This window comes from Dermochelys coriacea, chromosome 21 (genome assembly GCF_009764565.3).
Source record: "Dermochelys coriacea isolate rDerCor1 chromosome 21, rDerCor1.pri.v4, whole genome shotgun sequence".
Lineage (NCBI taxonomy): Eukaryota > Metazoa > Chordata > Testudines > Dermochelyidae > Dermochelys > Dermochelys coriacea.
In genome coordinates this window covers 15,460,144-15,486,346 of record NC_050088.1, presented here as the reverse complement: position 1 = coordinate 15,486,346, position 26,203 = coordinate 15,460,144, and the positions used below count along the sequence as shown (strand labels likewise).

Below are 26,203 nucleotides of genomic sequence, written 5' to 3'. Positions count from 1 at the left end.
GAGAAGTCGCTGCAAACCTGGGTGGTCAGCACTGGCCACATAAAGGGGAGGGAGAGGTTACTTACTTCCCACGATAACTGGAGTGCTTTGAGATGTCTTGTCCCGGTGAGTGCTCCATGGGAGGATGTGCCTGCACTCGGGCACTCCTGACTAGAGATGTTTTCATTAGCAGTGTCTGCGGGTCTGTGCCCGTGCCATAGGCCGTAGGCTCCTCATGCTCAGTATGAGGGCGTATAGGGAGGAGTGGACCCACGCCCCCTCAGTTCCTTCGCAAACTCACAGTATGGTCGGACCCAGAAGCAGAGGGAAAGGAGGGCAGTTGGTGGAGCAACCATAGAGATAAAACATTTTGAAGAACTCCAGTTACTGTCTAAGGAAAGTAACCTCCCCTTCTTCTTGGAGTTACTGTCCCCATGGGTGCTCCACGAAAGGAGACTCCAGAGCAGTACCTGAGTGAGGAGGCAGGTGCTGAGGCGGCGGATTCAGTGCAGAGTTTAGAACAGCTTCACCAATGTCTGCATCCACTCTGGAGCCACATACCAAGGCCTAGCGGTGTGAGAACCAGCCCTTGAGGGGACCTTTCTCAGGGGGCTGTGGGTGTGGATTGAGCCCTAGTGGAATGAGCACTGACTTTATGAAGGGATGCACTCATAGCATGCCAGAATACACCCCAAAACCCAGTTAGATAGTCTCTGGGTAGAAACTGAGGGACCTTTCATCCTCTCGGCGAAGAAGATGAAGAGCTTGGGGGAAACCTTGAAAGGTACAGTCCTGTGTAGGTAGAAGGCCAGAGCTCTTCTTGTGTCCAGAGTATGGAGAATGGCCTCTTGCCTTGAAGACTGAGATTAGTAGTTGGATGTCCTGACCAATATGGAACGCTGATGAAACTTTAGTGAGAAAACCAGGGTGGGGACACAGGGTAACTGTCAGGACCGAACACTGTGTATGGTGGCCCCTAATTCACCTACCCTCCTGGCCGTGAGGAATGGTCTTGAAGAGCAGATAGAGGAATGAACAGGTTCCCACAGATTCAAAAAGAAGCCCTCTTAACACATGAAGCACTAACTTGAAGTCCCAGAGTGGAGCAGCCTCCTGCACTGAAGGAAACAAATTAAGGAGACCCTTAGAAATGTTGCAGTTGTAGGATGTGTGAAGATCAAGAATCCTTCAACTGACTTGTGAAATGCTGTGAGAACAGCTAGGTGAACTTTCATCGAACTCAGGGAGAGACCCAGCAATTTCAGGTTTAACAGGCAGTCAAGTGAAGACTTGGCAGGGGACATGGAGCAACGAGAGCACCAAATCCAGAAACGCTTCCACTTCTGCATGGAAGTCTTTCTTGTGGTGGGCTTTCTGCTATTCACCAGAATTGTTTGGACTGCAGGAGGATACTCCTGCTCTAAGTCCAGAAGCCATCGAGGAGCCAGGCCTTGAGGTGTAGTGATGAGAGGTTGGGTTGGGTTGTACAGCCCAACTCCTGTGTCAGGATGTCCATCAACAGAGGGAGGCGAAGAGGCAGACACAGCGAAAGACGAGTCAGGGTCAGAACCATAGTTGTCTTGGCCATGCCTGGGCTCTGAGACTAATCACTGCTCTTGTTTCAACTTTTTCAGAACTGTGCAGCAAGAGAATTGGGGGATAGGTGTATAGCAAACGTCGAAGCTAAGGGGCACAGAGAGCATCTACCTTCTTGAGTAGAAATATCGGCACTTCATGCTGAAAGGCATCATAAAACAGTCTACCTGCGGAAGACACCAGGTAAGGCAGATCTTAAAAAAGACCGGTTTCAGAGTAGCAGCCATGTTAGTCTGTATTCGCAAAAAGAACAGGAGTACTTGTGGCACCTTAGAGACTAACAAATTTATTTGAGCATAAGCTTTCGTGAGCTACAGCTCACTTACAAAAGACCAAATCATTCAGTTCCCTTTCATGGTCTTGATGGAAGAATCTGCTCAATGGTATTCTGCAGTGCTGGCAGACAAACTGCTGAAATATCTATCTGAAGGGCTCTGCACCAGTTCCACAGCTTTACCAAGTCTTTTCTTAAGGATCGGGATTTGCTCCTCGATGGTGGTTTATACAGCCCCTGCCTGCTCAGTTACCTAACATCACTCTGGCCAAATGGCATAACAGACTGCTTGGAGTGCGAAGATGTCACTGTGAAGTAACAACTCCCGAGGAGAACCACCTGCCTTGAGCTGTACTGGGGTATCCATGGTAATGATGTGAGCAGAAGGTGGGCATGAGAAGGGGGTTCCCACACAGTCTTCGAGGATTTTTCCACCGAGAGAGGGACTTGAGTCCCATCAGAGGCACTGGTTTCAGAGTAGCAGCCGTTAGTCTGTATTCACAAAAAGAAAAGGGAGTACTTGTGGCACCTTAGAGACTAACAAATTTATTAGAGCATAAGCTTTCGTGAGCTACAGCTCACTTCATCGGATGCATTTGGTGGAAAAAACGGAGGAGAGATTTATACACACACACAGAGAACATGAAACAATGGGTTTATCATACACACTGCAGTGTGTATAACAACGCAGAAACCCATTGTTTCATGTTCTCTGTGTGTGTGTATATAAATCTTTCCTCCGTTTTTTCCACCAAATGCATCCGATGAAGTGAGCTGTAGCTCACGAAAGCTTATGCTCTAATAAATTTGTTAGTCTCTAAGGTGCCACAAGTACTCCTTTTCTTATCAGAGGCACTGATAACCTTCTGGACACATTGTGTGTGTTGGGAGGATAGTCTGTCTTGAGCCAGGCTTGAAGGGACCAGAAGCGGTGTCATGCGTGGGAGTTACAAAAGTACAGGCTGCCACGTGTCCAGCAGTTGAAAGCAAGCCCTCACTGCAGTTTGTGAGTTTTGTTGCAGCATGGAGATTTGGCTGGACATCATGGCAAACCTGTCCGCAGGTAGATACGATCTGGCTGCCACAGAGTCTAGGGCGGCGCTGATAAAGCCTCTGCGTTACACAAGTATCCAAGGCGATTGATCTATACGGGTTGAAGGCCCAGGGAGTGGGAGTGGGCTAGGGCCTGCTTGGTAGCGGACTGCACCTTGTGCAAAGAACGACCCTTGAGGAGCCAGTCCCCAATAGGGGGGCATGATTTCCCCCAGCTGCCAAAGGTGGTCTGCTACGATGGAGAGGACCTTCTTAAAGACTCTCAGGGCAATTGACACGGTACCGGTAGTGTTTGGTGCCCACTACAAATCTGAGGAAGTGCCAGTGCTCTGAGTGTCACATCAAAGGTGATGAACCAGCCCCTGGGATCTAATGATGGAATAACTCCTGCAAGGGTGAGCGTCTTGAATGCTGCACATGAATACGGAGTATTTAGAATCCAAAGATCCAGAATCAGTCACCACCCTACTTTTCTCTTGGGACCAGGAATAGAATCCCTTTCTGACGAAGTCCGAGGGAACAGGTTCTAATCACCCCCAGTTGCGGGATGGATTTCACCTCCTGCTTTAGGAGCCCTTCATGAGAAGCATCGCTGAATAGTCAGGGGGAGGAGGAGGGGAGGGGACATGGAGCTGAAATGGATGGAGTAGCCCATCAAAATCACCTCCAGTACCCATTTGTCTGAGGTGACGTGCTCCCAGAAAGGGAGAAAATGGGCAAACTGTCCCCATAGAGTGGGTGGATGGAGGGTTGATGCAGCTGAAGATCTGATGGGGAGAGCTTTTGGTCCTTGACTAACGGGTCAAAATGGTTGTTTGGATGAGGTAGCCAACTGAGAGGTGATGGTGGAAGATGGGCCTTTCTTATTCAGTCTGGGCCTCTTTCTAGGCAGCTCAACCAATCTTTGGAGGCCTGAGAGTACACAGGACATGAACATTGCGTTGTCTGAGGTTTGCTGTATCGTCTCTTTGTAGATGGTGCATGTGTGCCAAGAGATCACAATGTTGTCTTAAATTCATGGCATCAATAAAAAGTTTAGGCCCTTTGAAGGGCTGGTCTTCCACAGTGTTTTGTACCTCCTTGGCCAGGGTGGAGGACTGGAGCCAGGAAGCACAGGGCATGATTACAGCAGTAGCCATAGAGCACCAGGCTGTATGTGCCACATCAAGGGAAGCCTGCAGCAATACCTTCGTGATTTTCTGATCGTCTGTAATAAGAGCTGGAAACAGCTTTCTCTCGTCCTGAGGCGACAAATCAGTCCAATGGGAACATTTAGAACAATTTGTAAAGTCATCTTTCACCATCAGGGCTTGAGAGTTGGTGACTCTGAATTGAAGGGAGGCCTTTGAATAGCTGATACAACCTAGAAGGTCCATACATTTAAGCTCCTTATCAGTTGGTGTTGATGTGAAGCAACACTGACTACTTCTCTCATCGGCAGTGTTGACGATCAGAGAGTTAGGGGTGGGATAGGCGAACAGGTGCTCTAAACCTTTGGCTGGGACATAGTATTTTTTATCCGCCCTCTTGCAGATGGGTGGGATGGCAGCCGGAGTCTGCCACACTGCACAGGCTGGTGACAGTAGGGCCTGGTTGACAGGTTAGGTTACCCTGCCCTGAGGGGAGGTGTGCAGGATGTCCACTGCTGAGTGCTAGTGATCCTGGACTTCCTCCAGATGAATCTGTAAAGCTTCCACTATGTGCTTCAGAGGGTCCTCAAAGACCTTGAATCATCCATGTATGATGGTGGAGGGAGCATAGCTGCCTCATCTGGGGAGGAAGAGGATGGTGGTATCTCCTCCTCTGTTTTCAATGGTGGGTCTTCTTGAGGAGGGTCCTGAGGATGTTGTTGGCCAAGAATCTTGCTGGATCCTCTTGTGCAAAGACACCCAGTAGACTTGGTCCCCACGAGGGGCCCAATGATTCAAAAAAGCCTTCTTGGGAGGGGCATAAGGAAAAGGAGTAGGGCCCCAGAAGTGTTCCTGCCAGTGCTGCTGCGTCATGCATTGGCTGGTTCCGGGCATCTCATCCTCAGGGAATGTCAATGGAGGGAGGGTGAAATGGGTAGGTGGGGGAGCCTTGAATGGATATCTCTGAATCAAAGAAAGTGTCCTCTCCCATGTTCGGTGGTGGAGCTAGTGGAGCTAGTACCAGGCTTGGATTGGTACTGGGGGCTGAACCGGCAATTGTGATGGTATCGGTGGGTGAGCATTTATATGATGCTGTGGCAGATGTGTTGGTCCCAGTTGGCATGCAGGTGCTGGTGGGGAAGTCCTCCCAGTATCCTCAGCACAGGGGACTTGGTTCCTCCAAGACCTGAAGGTCCTTGTGAACGAGGAACTGGGAATGCACCAGTGAGCCTGGGGACTACTCCTCTGGGTGAAACACCTCTAGTGGTACTGGAGACAGTGGACCCACTTGCTCTGGAGAGGCCCGGCTGAAGGTAGATGGTATTAGGTGATATGGTTTCTTCAAAGAGTCCTTCCTTCAAGGAGTCCTTCTGTTTGGAAAAGTCCAATTCTGGTACCAACGGATCTATCATTCGCTGCTTGGTGGTGGGCTTTTCCGTGCGCAGCTTCACAGAAGAAGCCTTTCTTGGAGACGTCAGTGCCTTGGTACCGTGATTGATAGGAGCTTCAACAGGAGACGTGGTCTCCTTGCTCCCAGGTTAAAGCAGGTAAAAATATATGTACAGGTGAGTCACAGTCTATAATGTCAAAAGGCAGCAGAGATGTAGTGTTCTGCCAGTTTCCCTAAAGTCTTTCAGGGCTACTACCCAGGATAACTCTGGGGAGCTCCACCTCCTTCTTCAGTCTTCTGCTCTGTTAGAATCAAAACAGCCAAGAGATGAAGAATTTTTCCTTGTATCCATATTTATTGCTTCTTCTCACACAAGCCAAGCTGCCAGTAACAGCTCCCACGCTCATCCCTTCTTCATTGAGGTGGTGGAGAAGGAATCCTTCTTGTTTGATGGGTTACTTAGTTACAGGGGTACATACAACGCAGACATTTGCCATCACATTATACCAGGGCACAGATAAGTGACAACAATGCAAGCAGCATCCCACCAGTTTTCCATGAAGTTTAAACACATTCTTATACATTTTAACATCTACTTTGAACAATACTAACACACATGTGAGCTGTGAGTTTGTCAGTTCTCAGCTGATGCCTAGGCCTTGGCCAGAGCTGGCACTTGGCTTACCAGTGTCACAACCATCATGGGGCTGACAAGACTTGAATTCTGGGGTCTTGGGTATAAGCCGCCAGGAAAGCCACTGGTTGAGAGGGCCTGAGGAGCGAAAAGGGGAGAAGGGGGAACCCTCTCTCCCTAAGCTAAGAAATCATGCTAAGAAAATGAAATAACGACACAAGTAAAGCAGCAAGGTAGCAGACACTACAGAATTCTGTCTCGAGCCACAGGTGGTGGAGAAGGCGCTGGAGGGGCACGGGGCCACTCCTCCTAGACGCCCTCGTACTGGAGCACAAGAAGGCATACGGCATAGGCACAGACCCGCAGACACTGCTAACAAAAATACCTCCAGTTGAGTGCGCCTGTGCATCCTCAGGCAGAGAGGCTATAGGGACAAGAACTTCAAGAACAGAGGGAGTGGCCCTGGGCGGATGGAGGGCATGGCCTCCCTGCAGAAGGGCCAGGAAGGGGAATGGAGATAGGCCCCTGAGGTAAAGGACTAGAGTAAGAGCCCCAAGCCTTTCCAGCACGAAAGGCTACAGGCACCCACCTACCTGCCGGGGAACGTAGGATCAACATTCGGAAACTGTCTCCCAAAGACAAGGCTAAGTGGCTTGTCCAAGAACTGTAGTGGAGCAGGAAATTAAACCCCAGGCTAGTGCCCAAACCGCTGGCCCATCCCTCCTGTCATACATTATCTGCTACATATTAATCTATTCAGGAGGTGTCTAGGAGCGATGTGGCAATGATCTGTTAGATGTGAATAAGGCATGGGATCAGAGCCACAGCTCAGCTGGGGAGTTCCCCTCTGACCTCCCAGATCTTAGCCTCAGACACAACTTGTAGCCTGTGTTTTGCAAAATGGGGCTTTGTATCATTTTCCTGGATAGCAGTGGATGTATTGGAGCCCCAACTACCCACTGTCCCTGGAGAACTCTTCAACATGCATTGGGCCTGCCGGGCATAAGCTTTGAAGCTAATTGGTGCATTGGACAAATCCCCAAACCCCCTGCCCACTTTGCAAGGCTGACAGAGAAGCAACATTCACTTTGCCACCTACCATGAGTTGCCATCCAGGTTAGTCAGAGAACATGGAGAGAGAACAACACAGAAGAAGGACAACGAGAGCACGGAGAAGGAAGAGAAGGACATTATAGAGACAACCACCACACAGATAATCAACAACACCCAATGCGCGTGAGAAACAACAGACTCCACCCTCTTAAAGGCACACCGTACCCGGGCCGAGTGCGCACGCTGGAGTGGGCTCTACTTTCATGCGGTGAATTTGGAAAGTTTTGTCGGCACCAACATTGATTTTGTACATAATCAGCCAATCTCCTAAAGGGGGGTACCCATTTATGCACTTTGCTCTCGTTACATGTATCTGAAACTCGCCAATTTCAACTTTCCCTTTAATGGAAAGTGCCCAGCAAAGCCACTGTAGTTGCTACCAGTCCAGTGTTTCTCTGGAAACCAAATGCACAGGAAGCACAGAGAGAGAGAGAGAGAGAGAGAGAATATGATTTTCCTCACAAAGAGAACACATTACCGGGACAGCACAATACCCTGCTATATAACCCGGACGGAGGGGTGTGGAGAAGGAAACTGACATGAAAAGGATGAGAAAAATGAAGTCACTATGACATCCTGGCTAAGTGTGCATGATTGCATCTCCCCTGGCTGATGGATACAGCTACTAGTGCTGTCCCCAGCAGAGATTCTCCTTTAGCTCAGGTGGCCGAGATCTGTCTTTTCAGAGCAGCCCGGCCTGCTTTCTGCTCCATGGAGCGCATAATGACGATGGCTGTTTATTCAGCCCTTTTGGATTCCCCATCCCAGCTGTGGGCCATCCTGAGGAGCTGTGCTCCGGCTGAGATCAGGCCCGTGCCGTCATGGCTGCTGAGTGCCTGGCAATAGCTTTTCCCCCTGTTCCTTTGTATATGCACCAGCCTGTCACTGCCGCTGCAAGCCCTGGGTTTGCACTGACTCTCAGCCTTTGCCTCGTACCAAGTAGCCTTCCTTCCTGGTGCTAGGACCGTCGCTCCAGGCACTGCACCTCCCTTTAGTGCTCTGGAGCTAGGCTACGTCACTAAGGCTCCAGCCTGCCGTGGGGCGATGGGAAGCAGGCTCAGCAAAGAGGGAACTCCAGGAGAAACAATCCCTTTCAGAGCTCTAAGCAGGCCCATTGCACCCACACACCCCTGGGATGCAACATGCTGTTACCCTCAGCTCCCCTCCACATCCTGTGGGGGCAGCACAGATTCCTAGGGGTACTAGCAGGTGATGCACAAGGGGCACAAATTGGCATGGTGGGGCAGGCTCCTTGCACCATTCCCTACTGCACACCTGCCAGACTGGCCCTACAAGTGTCTTCCTAGATACATGGGAGGTGGTGATCACCTCCTAGGTTTCATCCTCTGCTTGTCTAAGTAGCAGGGACAGTGACGTGGGTTGGGGGATGCCACTGGTAACAGGGCAGGTAAATGCACAGAGCTTGAAGAAGCAGTTCACTGAGGCATTCAGTCACCAATGATCAAGTCCTGATAAGACTCGCCATCCCAGAGGAGTGAGCCCTGGGCTGCACCTCACTAAAATGCCTCCTGCAAATGCAAAGATGCCAGCAGTATGGGCTATAAAATGCTCAGGTCCCAGCCCGCTGCCCCGCATGTCGGGCTGGGCACCTCCAAAGGACCTGGCTGGAAGGAGGGTGGGGATTTGGAGCCTCTCCCGTGACTCAGGCTCCACACGGCTGACCTGCTGGATTGCTACAAGGATCTACTGCCATGGTGGATTGATTAAAACAAAAACAACGAGGAGTCCAGTGGCACCTTAAAGACTAACAGATCTGTTAGTCTTTAAGGTGCCACTGGACTCCTCGTTGGTTTTGTGGATACAGACTATCACGGCTACCCCTCTGATACTTGGTGAATTGATTGCCATCAGCATGGCCAACGGCATAGCTCCAAGCTGCAGATGCCAGCTGAAAGGGGAATGACTGATTGACTGGAAAGCTCTAGCCCTGGTCTGAGAGGCATGTGGTGCAGACCAATCTGTGAATAGGGCTTTCCATAAAACAGGCCTTTGGGATCCCATCTGCCCTCCAGTATCTCTACAGCCTCCAACTTCCCATCTGAATAGGATCAGCCAGTCCTGTTGGGGCCTGATTCACACCAGCTGGCAGAACTCAGGCTGTGGGCCCTGCTGCTGCAGGCAACTCCTGCTGCGCTGGGGCTTCGCTGCTGGCTGGTACGGCTGAGGAGGGGGCAGGGAGGAAGGCAAGGCCAGGGCATGCCAGTCTGGGACCATGGGGTTCCCATGGAACTTGCCTCACCATTTCCCTAAGTGAAAAGGGAAAGGACATATGGGCGGGGGACGGGATTCCACCCTGGAAGAAACTCATGGGTTCTCGTGAAAACTCACTGGGCACTTTGTTTTCATGAGGGAAAGTACACAAAATGGGTGTGGGGTGGAGGGATGATTCTGCAGCAGCTGTAGTCAGCAGATGATCCACCAGCACCTGTGGTGTTGTTTATGGGGTTCCACAGACCACAGCATCTGGTGTTCCTCTTATTCTAGCCATAAATGTTCTCCCGGAAGGGCCGATGAAGCGGTTTGGAGACAAGTTATGACCCTGTTCTTGAACTTTTGCCAGCTCCTAGAACCAAACCTGACCCATATCTGTTGGAAGCCTGCATGTTTGGAGTCTATGTTCCCCCTGGAACTTTTGAGTCTCACGCACCTCACTCTGCTCTTCTGGTTAGCAGCTATGACCATATCTGAAGCACTAAATGCCTCAAGAAATGCTGCTCTCCCTGGCTTTCCAGCCCAAATCTCATGAGACACCCTGTTTTTTGTGATATTCCCAGTCATGCTTATATACTTGAGTGGTCTGCAGTTTGATCATGTTGCTGGGTGGTCACTGATCCTGAACTTTGACTCTTAAGGAGGCTCCTCATCCCAGCATCTCCCCTGAAGGGGCTGATCCTCAAAATGTGAGAATGACTAAAAGCAAAGATGAAATGGAAGGAAATAGGGGGAAAGAAATACTTAAATGGCCTGAAATTTATGAATGGTGATTCAGATAACGCAATCTGCTGTTTTATACCAGTCAGATTCTCGATGTCTTTAAGCTTTAGAAGCAGTCAGCGATCCTGTGGGAACGTGAGATAGTTGTTGTGTCAAATAATAAAGAACAGTAGATGCATTTCCATTCCTTGACAACAGAGAAGCAAACTCTGCTGATCAAGAGCTTATTTATATGAAGAGCAAAGAGCCCTGTGTAACTTTCTGATTCCTGTGGCTATCTCCTGTGTGTCCTCTAGGTTTGGGGGAAACAGTGCTATTAACAGGGTGGGTCTAAATTAAAACTGTGTTACAAGACATCGCTATAATAAAGACTGCACAAATGTAAAATGGTAGGTAATGTAAAGATTCCGTCTGCTGGCATGTTTCATGGCTAGCTTTGTCATGAGTTTGTAGGTTCAATAAAGTTGTTCTTTGCGGCACATGACTCCCTCTGTCTGAAACCCTGTGTGTATGTGGAGGGTCAAAAAGCCTGGATCCATATCTGCATCTGAGGCCCATTTCTAGTCAGGAAAGCAACCCCACCCCCTCCTTAGCGCCATCCGTACTGCAGAGGGGAAGACCCTATGCCTCTCCCACCCAGTGTCTACAACTAACTCCTCACGCTGGATAGACCCTTCCCAAGTGCCTTATGGGAATGTAGCCCACCCTAGGACAGCTGGGGAGCGTTGGCTCCCGCTGGTGGTACTTATCTGCTACTGCATCAGTTTGATGCTTTAGCCCTAGCTCATGCTCGTAGCGGTAGAGGTACCGGGGGTTCAAATCCTGCTCTGGGTGAAAGCTGAGCTGGTTACCTTCACTCCCTGTATCTGAGGAACTGCACACTTCTGCTGCTGCTTTAGGAATAAAGGGCTGTGTTTGTTGTTTCCTCGGTCAAAATGACAAGCAGCCGCTTTCTAACACTCTGCTCAAGGGACCCGACTGAGCCTTTACCAAGGGGCGTTTTACCTGGTTCCCTGATTTCATGTCTTTCATGTTCATGGCATTCTTCATCCCTTTGCCCTTCTCCTTCTTGTTCTTCTTCTTCTTGCAGCAGCATTTTTTGCAGATGCAGAAGCAGCAGGTGAGGAGGAGCAGGCCGCCAACCACAGCGATGGCAATCAGGGCCCAGGGAGGCACTGTGCACAAAACAATGCCAGCCACATGATCACCCTTGTGCCACAGCCACACCCCCAGCAGCCAGCACCCACCCGGTGCAAGGCCTCAGAAATGCCCCTGGGTTATACAGGGCATTTGTCACTGCAGGGCCTGCGTACGCTCATTGACAAGGGCACACACAGCTACCGTGCTTTGCGGGGCAGAGGCAAGTTGGGAACTCTGCTGTTCGCCCGGTGATAACATGGTACGTGATGTGAAATTACCCTGCAACAGCCCCTCCTCTGGTCATTAAATGGCATTTATCCTGGAACTGAGCACTCTGACTCACCACTGCCCCAGTCCCTTCAAGGTAACTTCCCTTCCTCCCACCTGCCTGCTAGGGTTACCACCTTTGAAATGCAAAAAACCCAGCACCCCCTCACAAGGCAAGCCTGCTGCAAGCCCAACTCCCAACCACAAGGCAACTCTGCAACTCTCCCCCATTTCAATAGCCCTTTATAGTATCTAGAGAGAGAACGCATACAGATAGGATTGATAACATCACTTTCTTACTTACACTGTGGGAGTGGGAACACCGCAACATCTTTAGCTGGACACAGAAACTTTTAACATTAGATATCCCAGTGCATTGTGATAATCATGCAAACCTTTCAACCCATGTAAAAAAACATGGCAGACTACATTATTTTTCTGGCAACTAGCAAATCCACAAAAAAATTGGACAGGCTGGTCAGCTACTAGCCACATGGTAATCCTTCCGCCCTCCCTCGCCCCAGATACCACATGTAAACACCCTCCCACCATCAGTCACTCCATGAGAACTCCCCGCTTAACTCCCGCATCCCCCGAGTCACTCCATGGTAACTACCCCGCAGTAACTCCATGGTAACTCCCCACTGACTCCCCCTCCCGTCACTCCGTGGTAACTTCCCACCAACTGCCTCCCACCATCACTCCATGGTAACTCCCCACGGACTCCCCCGTAGGGATTCAGTGACCAGCAATTGATGCCTAGGTCTCGTCCGGTCTCGCCTGTGTCTGTAAGGGCTGCCCGGTCGTGCTCTAGCTACACTGGGCTGAGCAGATGCAGTGGCCCATCCCCTAGCGAGCTCTGCCTGGGCTGCCCAGAAAGAGATGCTGGAGAAGGGGCCGGTCACCAGCTACTCACAGGGAATCTTGTTCAGCTCATTCATGAATTTGGCCTTCAGCTTGGCAAATATATCCTCCTTGCTGTCACTCAGGTTCGTGGTGTTGGTCACGTTCTCCATGGAGCCCACAGGCATTGTGGTGCTGACAGGCTGCAGAGCCACCACGGCCTCTGGGTTTTTCTTGGAGCCAGTCCCCATCATGGTTAGTTAGGGGCTTCCTGAAAGATACAGTAATGTTGCCAATTACACGCTAGGCCCAGCCTGTTTTCCATGCTTAAGAGTCACCCGGGCAGTGTTTCCAGAGGTGATGCCTGTACCCAGTGCTTCATAAGACTGAAATCTCTGGGGCTGTCTTTGGAATGCTTCAATAAAGGCCAGTTTGTTTCTCCCCTACTGGTGGGACACAGGATCTAACAGAGTGAGGGATGGCATGGGAGTCAGGACTCCTGGGTGCTCTTCTCCCCCTTCCTGTGAATGCTCCAAACAGCCAGTGGGGGATGGCTGCTGTGACTCTACAGGACATGTGACCAGTGCTGGACTTCATCTTGGGATGTCAGTATTTTGCCAAGCTTTGAAACAAAGGGTTCCCGCCATATGCAAAAGCTATACAAGGCAGGGGAGTGAAATCATCATGGTTCTTCACTGACTCTCCACCCAAGAAAGACTCCTGGAAACACCTGAGGAACAAAGACTGAACTAGGAGACATGCTGGACCCAGGCTGAAGGGATATGTAGCCTGTAAATGGAACACCTGGGGATTCCAAGCTGTAAGACAATGCAGCTTGCCCTTTAAGAATCTGCAGCCTGCTTGTATCATCTCTTAGGATGAGAATCTGCTATTCATATCCAATCTCTTTAGTATACTAAACTTAGCTTGAGTGTTTTGTTTATTTGCTAGGTAATCTGCTTTGATCTGTTTGCTATGCCTTATAATCACTTAAAATCTATCTTCTGTAGTTAATAAACTTGTTTTTACTTTATCTAAAACCAGTGTGTGGGAATCATAACTCAGTGGCAAAAGGCGTCGCATATTCCTCTCCACATTGCAGCACAAGAGGGTATAATTCTGGGTTTACACTCCAGAAGGGATGTGTGCCTTAGGAACTGGGAGGTGCCCTAGCTGAAGCCTTAACATGCAGGGGCTGGTTAATGAATCTGTCTGCATATAACTGCAGCTGGGTGCGTCCCTACCTGTATATATACTGGTGAAAATGCAGGCTAGAGAGGGCTTTGCAGCTTGTCACTGCAGTACAGTGTAAAAGGGAGCCCAAGCTGGTGGGTCAGGGAGGCTCAGTGGTACCCCAGTTCCAGGTGGCACTCCAGGGGGAACCCGTCACACCCATATCCCAGTTCCCTGCTCTAACCACTCCCTTAAGTAGACAGAAGCCTCAGGAGAGGTGCCATTAAGCTGCTGGACTGTACATGGCAGGGCACTCTCCTGCTTTTCATCATCCCACGCAGGAGCTGGTTGTCAGTGTGGGGGTGGCACTGTATGGAAGGACTCAGTAAGCCACCGTGGGGCAGTCACTGCTAATGGATGAGAGGTGGCTCTGATGACCCTGGAAAAAGGATAGGATTGTTCTCAGAGGCAGTTCAGCAGAGGAAGACCCAGGGACCATGGCATCATCTCTAGCTGTCAGGGCACTGACAGCTGCCAATCAGTGTGATAAGTAAAGCAGAAGAGAGGGGACCCAGAAGGTCAGCAGAGATACAAACACTATGGAGAATGGAAACCACTGGCCACAGCAAACCCTTCCTGAGGATGGTCAGCAGGAGCCTCTACAGAGATCCAGCCTCCAAACTGCTCAGTCTCCCAGGGCTCCTTTGCCAACAGCCTCCTGAGCTCCGCTACGCTCCTGCATCTCTGGCCATCACACCATGGATTCCCCCAGCCCCTGCCCATGAGCCTCCCATGGTGTCAAGTCCTCATCCTTGAAGCAGCTTCAAGGAAGCAGCTAGGGTCAGTGGTTTAAACAGGGCACTGTGAGTCTGAGTTTCTAAGATACATACCCAGCTTGCTACAGACTCCCCACGTGACCTTGATTAAGTCACTTAACCTGTCAGTGCCTCAGTTTCCCCATCTGTACAATGGGAGCAATAACTCAAAGTGCAGAGAGATCTGTGGAGTAAGCAGGTTATGGTGTGTTATTGCACCTGACTGTTAAATCTACATGAAACTAATAAATCTGCATTGAAAGCCAAGACTGGAATTGATTGCTGGGTGTTTGTATGTTACAGACGGTAAACTCCCTGGGCCAGCACAGGTGAAAGCACTTTGAAGGAACTGTACTCAGAGGAGGGAATCTTTCTTAACATAGATGAGGCCTGAGGAGGAAGGAATCCAGCTTGACTCTCAGATCCCAGGCTGAGTTTGCAGGGCTGACAGCCAGAGAAACCCTTTAATGCGAGCGTCCTTGATCTGGATGCATTAAAAAAGGAGCCTCAAGATGCCAATTCTACATTAATATGATCATTGATTATCAGTAGGGCCCTATCAAATTCACAGCCTTGAAAAACATGTCCCGGACCATGAAATCTGGTCCTTTGTGTGCTTTTACCCTATAGTATACAGATTTCACAGGGGAGACCAGCATTTCTCAAACTGGGGGTCCTGACCCAAAAGGGAATTATGGGAGGGTGGGGGGTGTTACAAGGTTATGTTGGGGGGTTACGGTATGGCCACCCTTACTTCTGTGCTGCCTTCAGAGCTGGGTGGCTGGAGAGCGGCGACTGTTGGCTGGGCACCCAGCTTTGAAGGCAGCACCCCGTGGGCACCAGCACAGAAGTACGGGTGGCAATACCATACCGGGCCATGCTATCCTTACATCTGTGTTGCTGCTAGCGGTGGTTCTGCCTTCAAAGACTGGATCCCGGCCAGCAGCCACCGCTCTCCAGCTGCCCAGCTCTGAAGGCAGCACCACCGCCACTAGCAGCAGCACAGAAAGGTAGCAGTCCCACAACCCCCGCTACAATAACCTGCGACCCCCCCTCCCCCACACACAACTCCTTTTTGGACCCCTACAATTACAACACTGTGAAATTTCAGGTTTAAATAGCTGAAATCATGAAATTTATCATTTTTAAAATCCCATGACCGTAAAATTGACCAAAATGTACCATGAATTTGATAGGGCCCTAATTACCAGTATTACTGTAGCATCTAGGGCCCGAGTCATGGGCCAGGCCCCCATCATGCTGCATGCTGTATAAACACAGAACAAAAAGACAGATTACAAGATCTTTGAGGCACAGGCTAACAGCTACTTTTCAGACTAGAGCCACATCTCCAGGCACCTTGGGGAGACAACTAATACTTCATGATAGAGGCCTGATCTTCAGAGGACCTGGCTCCCAAAATCAGCACCAAAAGAGCTTGGCACGTTGGATGCTGAGTTCTTGTAAAAATCCAGCCCCAACTGTGGGTACTGGGTGCTTGCCAGTCTGGCCTTGAACTCTCCTGGGCTTGCAATGAGAGATGCTGCCCAGCTGCCCTTCGAGTTTGTAGCTTTTTTTCTGCTGCTCTTCTTTAAAAGACATATCCACTGGGCCCAGCCAAGGGTTACACCACCAGTGGTTATGTCTGGTCTATATCTGATTGTTCTGGCCTGGGGAGAGTACCAGCTAGTTCTTCCAAAGGAGGAGGACCTTGTCTCACTCCCCTTACAAAGAGGCAGAGAACACACAGGAGGTAGGAGCACCCATGGGCTCAGAGGTGCTGAAGCCAGGAACCAGGCCAAAGAAGATCCAGTGGGTACTGCTGGGGACACGGAAGGTGAACAATCTAAAAGTACAAGGCACCATCACAGGGTCAGAGCTCACGTGCTGGCCTCATCAGCGACAGGCCAATCATCCCATCTGGTACCAATGTCAGAGTGGAGGACAGGTGGGGTCTGCAAAGCTGAATGCCGGCCCCAGCCTGATTCCCGGACAAGACTCTTTCAGCATGGCATGTGCTGCCATAAGCCAGTCTAGACCCTCAGGCGATGTCTACACTGCATTGTAAGCTTGGATCTGTGGGACCTGGGCTTGTGGACTCAGAGTTTCCAAGCCCACATTTGATCGTCCACACTTCACTGTTAACTTGGACTTACAATTGCTGGAGCCACGATCTCCCAACCATGCTAACACGTCCATACTGCACTGCGCAGACGTTCTGACTTGGGTCTGTGGCTTGAGCTGCATCTGCACTGCAAAATGCCAGGGCTTGGACCCGAGTCACAATGGGACTCGGGCTGACCCACCCCCTTAGCAGGGTCCAAAGCCCAGATCCTGAATGCTTGCTGACCAGAATCAGACTGATTTGTGTGTGGACAGAAAGGGGATGTGGGGTCAAACCTGAGTCACACCCCGGGTTTACTGTGCATGTAGACATTATTCCAGTGAAATGAGCGCTCCCACTGCTGTGCGTCAAGCCGCAGCACATGTACCACCTGGGACTATGCCTCTGGGAGGCACTGAAGCGCTGGCCTGGCAGCACAGTGACAGATAAGTCAGCACATGAGGGGAGGGGAGCTGAGTCTGACCACAGAGCTGCCGTGGTGTCGTAAATATAAAGGGAAGGGTAACCACCTTTCTGTATACAGTGCTATAAAATCCCTCCTGGCCACAGGCAAAACCCTTTCATCTGCAAAGGGTTAAGAAGCTAAGATAACCTCGCTGGCACCTGACCAAAATGACCAATGCGGGGACAAGACACTTTCAAATCTGGAGGTGGGGGGGGAACAAAGGGTTTGTCTGTCTGTGTGATGCTTTTGCCGGGAACAGATCAGGAATGCAGCCTTACAACTCCTATTAAGTTAGTTAGTAATCTAGCTAGATATGCGTTAGATTTCCTTTTGTTTGGTAAAATAAGCTGTACTGGATGGAATGTATATTCCTGTTTTTGTGTCTTTTTGTAACTTAAGGTTTTGCCTAGAGGGATTCTCTATGTTTTGAATCTGATTACCCTGTAAGGTATTTACCATCCTGATTTTACAGAGGTGATTCTTTTACCTTTTCTTTAATTAAAATTCTTCTTTTAAGAACCTGATTGATTTTTCATTGTTCTTAAGATCCAAGAGTTTGGATCTGTGTTCACCTGTACAAATTGGTGAGGATTCTTAACAAGCCTTCCCCAGGAAAGGGGGTGTAGGGCTTGAGGGTATATTTTGGGGGAAGACGTCTCCAAGTGGGCTTTTTCCCTGTTCTTTGTTTAACACACTTGGTGGTGGCAGCATACGGTTCAAGGACAAGGCAAAGTTTGTACCTTGGGGAAGTTTTAACCTAAGCTGGTAAGAATAAGCTTAGGGGGTCTTTCATGCAGGTCCCCACATCTGTACCCTAGAGTTCAGAGTGGGGAAGGAACCTTGACACGTGGTGACAGAGGGAGCTCAGTGCAGGACTGTAAGACCAAAGGTGGAAGGAGGCTCGCGGTTTGACAGGATGGGAGGTGGAATGGTGTATGTGTGTAGCACCCAGCATAGGTGCACCCTGACCTTGGGTGGGGCCCCAGGTGCTACCTACTTATATATAATAATAGTGGGGTGCCCTATCAGAGCACAAGCTGCTCTCAGTAGGGTGAGCCAGGAGAGGAGAGAAGGGCATGACGCTCCAATCCAGATTTGAACTCCCCCCTACACTGTTCTGTGCTGGGGGTCACACCAGGCTCCTTTAAGCTCCAGAGAGGGAGCTGTGAATTTTCTCCCAGTCCCGCCCCACTATCTAGGTCCTGGATCTAATTCTTTAACTGGGTCTGGCCAGCCACAAAAGGCCCTGCTTGTGGGAGCCCATGATGAGAAGAAGCAGAAGAGAACTCTGCTAATAACCACACGCAGCCACAAAGAGGGCCAGAACACAGTGGGGTGGCGCTGGGGCTGGAACCCACCTGGTGATTCCCAGCCAACTGAGAACGGAGCTCGGTGCATGGACCAGGCAAGCTGCGCTGCCGTCTCCCAGCTGAAGCTCAAGGCCCAGAGCTCAATGCAAGCAGCCGAGCGGATCCAGTAGGAGCCGGGAAGTGAGATTCGATGGAAGTTCTGCTTTCAATATTGATTACGATGAAGGAGAAGCAGACAGATAGCGGGGGAAGGTTCTCAGACAGACAGGCCGGGCCCTGACAGCCAGACTGGAAAGGAAGCTAGAGTCATGCTAGGAATATTTCATGTGAGTGAGTAAAGAACAAAAAAAGTCCAATCCAACCCCCTCCTTCATTGGCCCTGCCTGCAGAGCAGAACGGCCCAGCCATGACTGGCGAGGGAAGCTGGATTGGCGAGTAGAGAGACTTCGCCCCTACCACTTCAGAGCTGCTCCAAGGGCTCCAGCAGAAAGGAATGATTCAATGACACCTGCTCTATGCTGCTGTAACCCCCACAACTCCAAGGGGAGCTTGCTCAGCACCTTGGAGAATCAGGCCTCCTTAGCTAGGTCTCCAGCTAGGCAGGTCGGTGCCTCGCTCTGGGCCCCCAAGTTTGGAAATTTGCACCTAAATGTTTTCCCAAGGTCACCCAGCAAGTCAGTGGCAGAGTGGGCTGATGTTCTCTCTCTCTCACACACACAAACACACACACACCTCAAAGTGCAAATGCACACACACACACACACAGAGTGGAATGAAAATGCACACACACACACACACACACACAGTGGAGTGCAAATGCATACACATGTACACACACACACACACAGGCTGGGACATGCAAACCCAGCACATCCAAGGCATTTCAACCAGCACACTGCACTCCTTTATGGAAAAGACCTCAGACCCAGGTATGTCTGTCAGTCCATCCAGCCAATCTAGTCCATTTATCTCCTGCAGAGAGCGCTGTGGGTGGAATGGCTGGAGACAACTGTTACTAAGAAACCCATCGCTCCGGATTCTGTGCTGTACTGCGCACTGCAGTGGTCGGGTGAACATGCTTTCGGTGGCGCCCGGGGAGTCTGTGCTCTTAACAATTTCTTCTGAGTTACAGCACAGTGCAGCAACCTCTGCTGGAGCATCTGAAGGACACAGTTCTCATGTCCCCAGCCTTTAAAGTCTTTGCTCCAGGAGCCTGGGAGACGGAGGAGCCTAACAGTTCAATTCCAGCCGTAACAGGTCATCTATGAGCAGAGCTGTTGCCATTGCTCAGATGCGGCGCGTGTATCATTCATGCGCCCAGAGCTCAGGAAAGCAGGGCTCACCCAACGTCTCAATGCTTTAGGCTGGTCCTTTGAGTGCTTGTTTCTGCTGGGCTCAGATCAGGGGGGTGCAGACTGTGATACCCAAGGACACATGGGCATGTCACCAGCACCCCCCGAGGCTGCTGCTGGTATGATGTTGTGCTTGGCCCTGGGGTTATAGTCTGGGCATTTCTGGCTTGAAAGTGCAATGATCCCACTGCCAGAGCGGCTGCCCTGCCAGCGTGAAGCACTAGCCAAACTGAAAGACACCAGACTAGGCCGGGGGCTGAGGAGACCTCCAGAAAAGTGGCCCTGATGCTAGATCTGTCCTGTTGCCCTACTACACACGTGCCCTAATGCTGAGGGAAAGCCAACCATCCAATTTTGTTGCCCACCCATGGGCTCAATCCAGCAATCAGGACAATACCCCACACCCAAGAATGTAGTTAGGTCCATGTGTCTGCCACAGTGTGTTCCCAGGGCAAGATCTCCAGGGATGTCACCTCCTTCATGAACCCCTTTCTCAGCACATTGATAGCTCTCACTGTTAACCACCCTGCTGCCTTAATGATCATGCTGATCCAAATCCTGGGCACCTTTACTCAGGTTCTGAATCCACTTTCCCTTTGAAATTAGAGACAGGCCTGAATCAAAACCCTGGCTCCAGCCCACTCCCCCTGCAAACTTGAGGGAGATTGGAAATCCCAAGCCAGATCTGTATTCAAAGTCAGTGTCTGGTCCTTCTCTCCAGAATGGATCACATCAAAGCCTCAGATCCAAACATGCCTGAGTGATGGGAGGTTTCAAATCTGGAACCAAGTCCGAAATCAGTGGCACATGCCTCTCTCTGAAATGCAAGGCTCTTTCAGCAGCTGTGACAACACAGAGATGTGAAATAAGCTCCTGGAGGGTCTTTATATTCACAGAAAGCTATGTTAATGTGCCAAGAAAAAGCCTGCTCCCCAGTACTGGGGACATGAGGGTCTCCGCCAGGAACACCCAGCTCAGATGGCCTTAAACACAACACAACATGCGTTAGTGCCAGAGAAAAGAAGCAGCCCTCTGCTTATCCCCAAAACAGATTGCATCAATGCAGACCTCTCCGTGGTGCCTGGCCGATGCAATGCAGCAGGGAACCTGTAGGGCAAGCTCAGCCTCCATGGACCAACTGGTCTTTCCCCTCTCCCGGAGCCACTTATGATGTGATACGGACACACGTCCTGCATTGGGCTGAGATTTATTATTAATTATTAATTATTATTATTATTTGTATTACTGTCATGCCTCAGAGCCAGAGACACAGGCCAGGAACCCATTGTGCCAGGAGCTGTACAAACCCAGAACAAAAAAGACAGTCTGTGACCCCAGGGGCTTATAACCTAAGACAAGAAACAACAGATGGTGCAAACAGACCCAGAGTGGAACAAAGGTAGACAATATTGGTGAGCATGACGGGCAGTGGTCTCAGCATTTTTGTAGGCATCCTGGCAAAGGATGGGATTTGAAAGACAATGGCTCGGCTTTGCGGGTGTTCAAGGGAAGTGCCTTCTGAACACGTGGGTGGCCTGGGAGACAGCACAGAGGCGTTTGAAACAAGTGGGCGATGGAGGGTGGTACCATGGGCCAGTTGAAGGTGAGCTCTGACAACTCAGCAGCAAATGAGATGCCCACCAACTCTTCTCACCTGGGGCCATTTAACCACCGAACAGATGGTGACAACTGTCAGTCACCACCAACCTTGTCTGGATTTGAGCCAGCAAGTCAGAGGTTAAAGGCTTGGAGAGCCCACCAGCTGGCCAGTGCCCTCTATGTATTCATGACTTCATATCAATGCCTCCTGCCCATAAATTCTCCCTCTCAACAATAAGAAAGGCAGTGAGGCTCATTTGGCTCTTTCAGGACTAACTGGTTCATGCTGCTAATGCAGGCAGCCTGGAGGCTGCTATGTAAGTGCCGCCATAGACCAAGAATAAGAGATTCTCCCCCCACCCTCCCAACACAGCCATCCTGTCCCCATAATAATTTCCTGTTTGAGAACTGGAGTGAAGGGGGAAATGACAGAGAGAATCCTGCACAAACCAATCTGGTTGTGGTGCGGCTAATGAGTCAATACGTCTTTGCTGTTTCCTTTCTATTATAACCAAGAGCGCTCAAGTAAATGGCATGTCTCCATCAATCAGGAGCCGGGGCTAGTCAACAACTATGCTGCAGTTGAGATGACAGCATGTTACGGCCATAAAAGAAAAATATAAGGGGGTGGGAGGGGAGGAAAGGTGAGCCTCTATCAATCAAGGCCCAATCTGTTGGTGGAAAAACAATACACGCCAGCCGATGCTCATCAGTCACTAACAGGCTCCATTTGGGGGAAATGAATGACACCAGGTAACTTACCATTTTTAGTGCCATTTACCATTTTACTGTTTAGGTAAAATAAAGTGGAGGGGTGGGAAGGCTGCCCTGAGCAGAATCTAATGGGATCTCAAAAAGCAAATGCCCCATATGTTGTCTGTTCTATTGGTTTAGTCGAGAGGGCGAGAGATTGCCATTTATCAGCTTAACATGTTCCATTAAATGACCCAAATGGCCTTCACATTTTTCTAATGTCCTTTGGAACAACAGGCTTGACCTGGCAGTCCTTTCACTCAGGTGAGTAGTCCGTACCCCCAGGAACAGTCCCACAGGTGACAAGGAATAATAAGTGCCATTGCTGCCTGTAGATCACAACAGACATTACTCTGGAGGGTGAAAATTCCTATGCCCATTTTGCATAGGGTTAAAGCTCATTAGAGTTAAAACTAAAGTTACGCCTCCCTCCCGCATCCATATTGATGCACCCAAAGGAAGAGCCTGGTTTTCAAAGGCTTTGGAAGTTCTGAAAATCAGGGCACTTATGTATCTAGCCGACGTACCTATACAGATACCGGTACAGTCTATCTAAGGTTATGTCTACACTGGAAAGGCAGGCACCCGGCAGGGAATCTCAGAGCCTGGGTCAAATGATTTGGACTCATGACTTGGGCTGGGGGCTAAAAATAGTCGTGTGGATGTTCAGGCCAGGGACTCAGGGCCCAGGCTCCAGCCTGAGCGTCCACACAGCTATTTTTAGCCTGTAGCGTAAGCCTCACGAACCTGGGGCAACTGACCCAGACTTTGAGACTTTGAGACTCGCTGGCGCAGTGTAGACGTACCTACCTGAATCTGAACCCACCTGACCTTGTCCTAAACCCTAAGCTCACACCCTAACCATTAAGCTCTCCTTCCTCATTAGATACCTACATTTGAAAGCTTCGACCATAGTGGATTACCCAAGATCATACTGTGACGGGTTGGACCCCTTGGGAAGTCACCTGATGTGCTGAGATACCACTGAGTCTACCTGTTCTGCCATCATGGGCCCCCTTTAACCTGTCTTGCTGAGCCAGGCTCTGAAAACCTCCTCAAACACACACACAGGTAGGGCCACACCCAGCTGCAGATCAACTCTGGGAAGACTCAGCTTAAGGGACTTGCTCCAGCACTCAGATGTCCACCTTCCTTGGAGTGCAGACCCAAAGGTGCATTATATTCGCCTCTTCCCCCAATGTAGAAGAGGGTATGAACAATTTCTCTCCCTCCCTCAGTTAGAAATCACACAAACTGGGTTGTATTACAAACCAGTATGACAGACCCAGACCAGGGGGATACAGGAGTCTGGTAGAAGGCAAATATATTGGCCACGGGATGAAGAGTTTTCTGTTCCCTGAGGGACCAAAGCAGAGACTGCCCTAGAGCAATCAGGAAACTGCCAGAACCAATTAAGACAGGCAAGCTAATCAAAACACCTGGAGCCCATTAAGAACTTTCTAGATTCAATTATGGCAGGCAGGCTAATCAGGACACCTGGTTTAAAAAGGACCTCCCATCAGTTAGTAGGGGGGTGCGCCAGGAGCAGAGAGTGAGAAGGTGTGCTGCTGGAGGGGTGAAGAGTTCAAGCATGATCAGGTTTCAGGAGGAAGTTCCTGCAGTGAGGATAAAGAAGGGGCTGGGGGGAGGCCATGGGGAAGTAGCCCAGGGAGTTGTAGCTGTCACACAGCTGATACAGGGAACATTGTGGACAGCTGCAGTCCATAGGGCCCTGGGCTGGAACCCAGTGTAGAGGGTGGTCCTGGGCTCCCCCCAACTCCTGACTGGACACAGGAGGAGTTGACATGGTCTGTGAGAAACACCAGAAGAAAAGGTCTAAATTGGAAAGGGATCTGGCCTGTCCCCGACCCACTAGGTGGGACACAGAGACTGCAGGGATTGTTCTCTGGTTTCCCCCATGCTGGCCAGTGCTGAGGTTAGCTGAGTGGGCAGCAGGTTTGAGCCACTAGCAAGAGTAGCCAAACTGAGGGCTGCCGTGAACCTCTGAGGTGAGCAAATCTGCCAATAAGCGCAGGACCCACTGAGGCAGAGGAGGGACTTTGTCACACCAAAAATAAATGTATTAATTGTAACAGGTGTATTTTAAATCGTTAAGGAGGTAGCAGACAGAACAACGCAGATTACTAAGAAAATAAAACAGAGCACGCAAATGAAGCTTAATACACTAAAGAAAGTGGTTACGTGTGAGTTCTTACCCTAAATGGGGTTCTAATAATCTTCACAGGCAAGACACCCTTCCAGCCTGAGCCCAGTTTTTTCCCCCGTTCAATCTTAGGGCTTGTCTACACTGGCACTTTACAGCACTGCAACTTTCTTGCTCAGGGGTGTGGAAAAAACACACCCCTGAGCGCTGCAAGTTGCAGCTCTGTAAAGTGCCAGTGTAGACAGTGCACCAGCGCTGGTAGCTACGCCCCTCGTGGAGGTGGTTTTTTAGAACCATGGTAGCGCTCTAACGTTGCCAGTGTAGACAAGCCCTTAGTTGTTTCCAGCAGCCCTCTTGGGGTGGGGCAGCAGGGGAGAACTGATGACCTCGGATTACCTCACTCCCCATCCTTAAATAGGATTTGCATAAGGCAGGAGTCCTTTGTTTCCTAGTTTGACCACCCTTCCCTTACAGTGGAAAGTTACAAGAACTCCCAGGTAATGTTTTAGTATCAGGTGACAAGACCACCTAACTCTGTAGGGCCCTTGTAGCCATTCTTCACAGGCTGACCCACATGGTCACAGGAAGACTAAGCTATTTAATGTCCATTGTCCTTGTTGATGGGCCATGAGCCCTCTCTGGCTTTTCCTTGGTTGTACCTGAAGTGTTGGCAGTGGGCGTCACCCTAAGTAGCATAGTTGAAATACAGATACATAGTCAATATTCCTAACTTTAGATACAGAAATGATACAGGCACACAGATTGTATAATCGCAGTCAGTAAATCATACCCTTTCCAATAATATCTTACATGAGCCATTTGGCATAAAGTACATCTCCGTTACATCATATTTATATCTCAAGTGTATTTTCATAAAGAATATGGGATGACACGACACACATACCAGAGCTGGAAAGAGAACCAATGGCTTCTGAGTGCCAGTCCAGTCTCCTGGACCATGCTGCCTGCTTGCCATGGGGCCTGCTCCTTGTAATGATGGGCCCCACAGTACAGTAATCGGAGAACCTCCAGAAAACTACAGGTGAGTCTAGTACAGGAGTGCTGGAGCTCTGCTAATCAGAGTACTACCCTGTCTGCATGCACTTGCATTTACTTCCCAAGAAACTGCACTCATGGGAGCACAAGTCTGTGACATCAAACCTCAGAACTGAAAATAGTAAATAGCACCCAGGCACCAGGAAAGGTTGGCAGACTTTTAAGAAGTAATTGATCCTGGGACTTTTAAGAATGAAATTTGGTTTAAAGGTCACAGAATAAAAACATCCCAGTGCCTGAAATGTCTGGACTCAGTAACATATGCAGCAGTGGTGTGTGTGTCTCTACACATGTGTGTGGGTTTCTTTACAGTATAGAAGCTTGTGACTAATTTGAAGCACACTTTTTTCAGCTGGATGCAAACCTGAGGCCCTGACATTTGTGGGCAAGAAAGTTTCCCTGGCATTTGCTGCAACAGTTGGAGTGTTGTGTTCCGGTCAGATGCTGATATTAGTGAGATTGAGGGAGGCAGAATTGTAGTTTAAAATAGATATCTGGTATTCTTTTTCACTTCTTGCGCCAAATGGTTGTGTACTCTGTATGCTGTTAATCAGCTGCCAGCTTCCAGCCCAGTAGGGTCTGCATTTCAGTGGTGGGCCATTGATTCCTGTGCATAGTTTGTATATTGATTTGGATCCTTTGGGATGAACGTGGATATTATTAGCAGTAATTACCTGTAATGGACGAGAGGTTATGAAGGAATCAACCTGCCTTGCTCGTTTTCCAGCTATGTCCCAAGTCCATTCCTCGACCCTTCCTGATTTTAGCTTAGCTTCTTGTACACAAGCCACCCACATGCTGACATCAATACGCTTTACAATATCTGCATTGATCTAATCTCTCAAATGTTGCCCATATGCTCAGGGTTCAGCTGATCGCCATATTTGGGGTCGGGAAGGAATTTTCCTCCAAGGCAAGTTGGAAGAGGTCCTGGGGTTTTTTTGCCTTCCTCTGTAGCATGGGGCACGGGTCACGTGCTGGAGGATTCTCTGCACTTTGAAGTCTTTAAACCATGATTTAAGGACTTCAATAGCTCA

At 49.8% G+C, this 26,203-nt stretch overlaps 1 protein-coding gene across 6 annotated transcripts in view; it reads right to left on the bottom strand.

Annotated features, from left to right (window-relative positions):
• The window catches only part of SYT2 (synaptotagmin 2), a 188,572-nt gene that overhangs the window by 14,501 nt on the left and 147,868 nt on the right, over positions 1-26,203 (bottom strand). For 4 of the 6 annotated variants that reach the window (XM_038380119.2, XM_038380123.2, XM_038380118.2 and 1 more), the window contains 2 exons: positions 12,448-12,645; positions 11,130-11,299 (listed from right to left, as the gene is read on the bottom strand). In XM_038380119.2, coding sequence (XP_038236047.1) covers positions 11,130-11,299; positions 12,448-12,628 — 351 coding nt within the window. In that variant the 5' untranslated portion in view covers positions 12,629-12,645. Of the gene's footprint in view, positions 1-11,129; positions 11,300-12,447; positions 12,646-15,345; positions 15,354-16,773; positions 16,785-18,290; positions 18,531-26,203 lie in introns of those variants that run through there. The other 2 variants (XM_043500647.1, XM_043500645.1) reach the window with 2 other exon arrangements.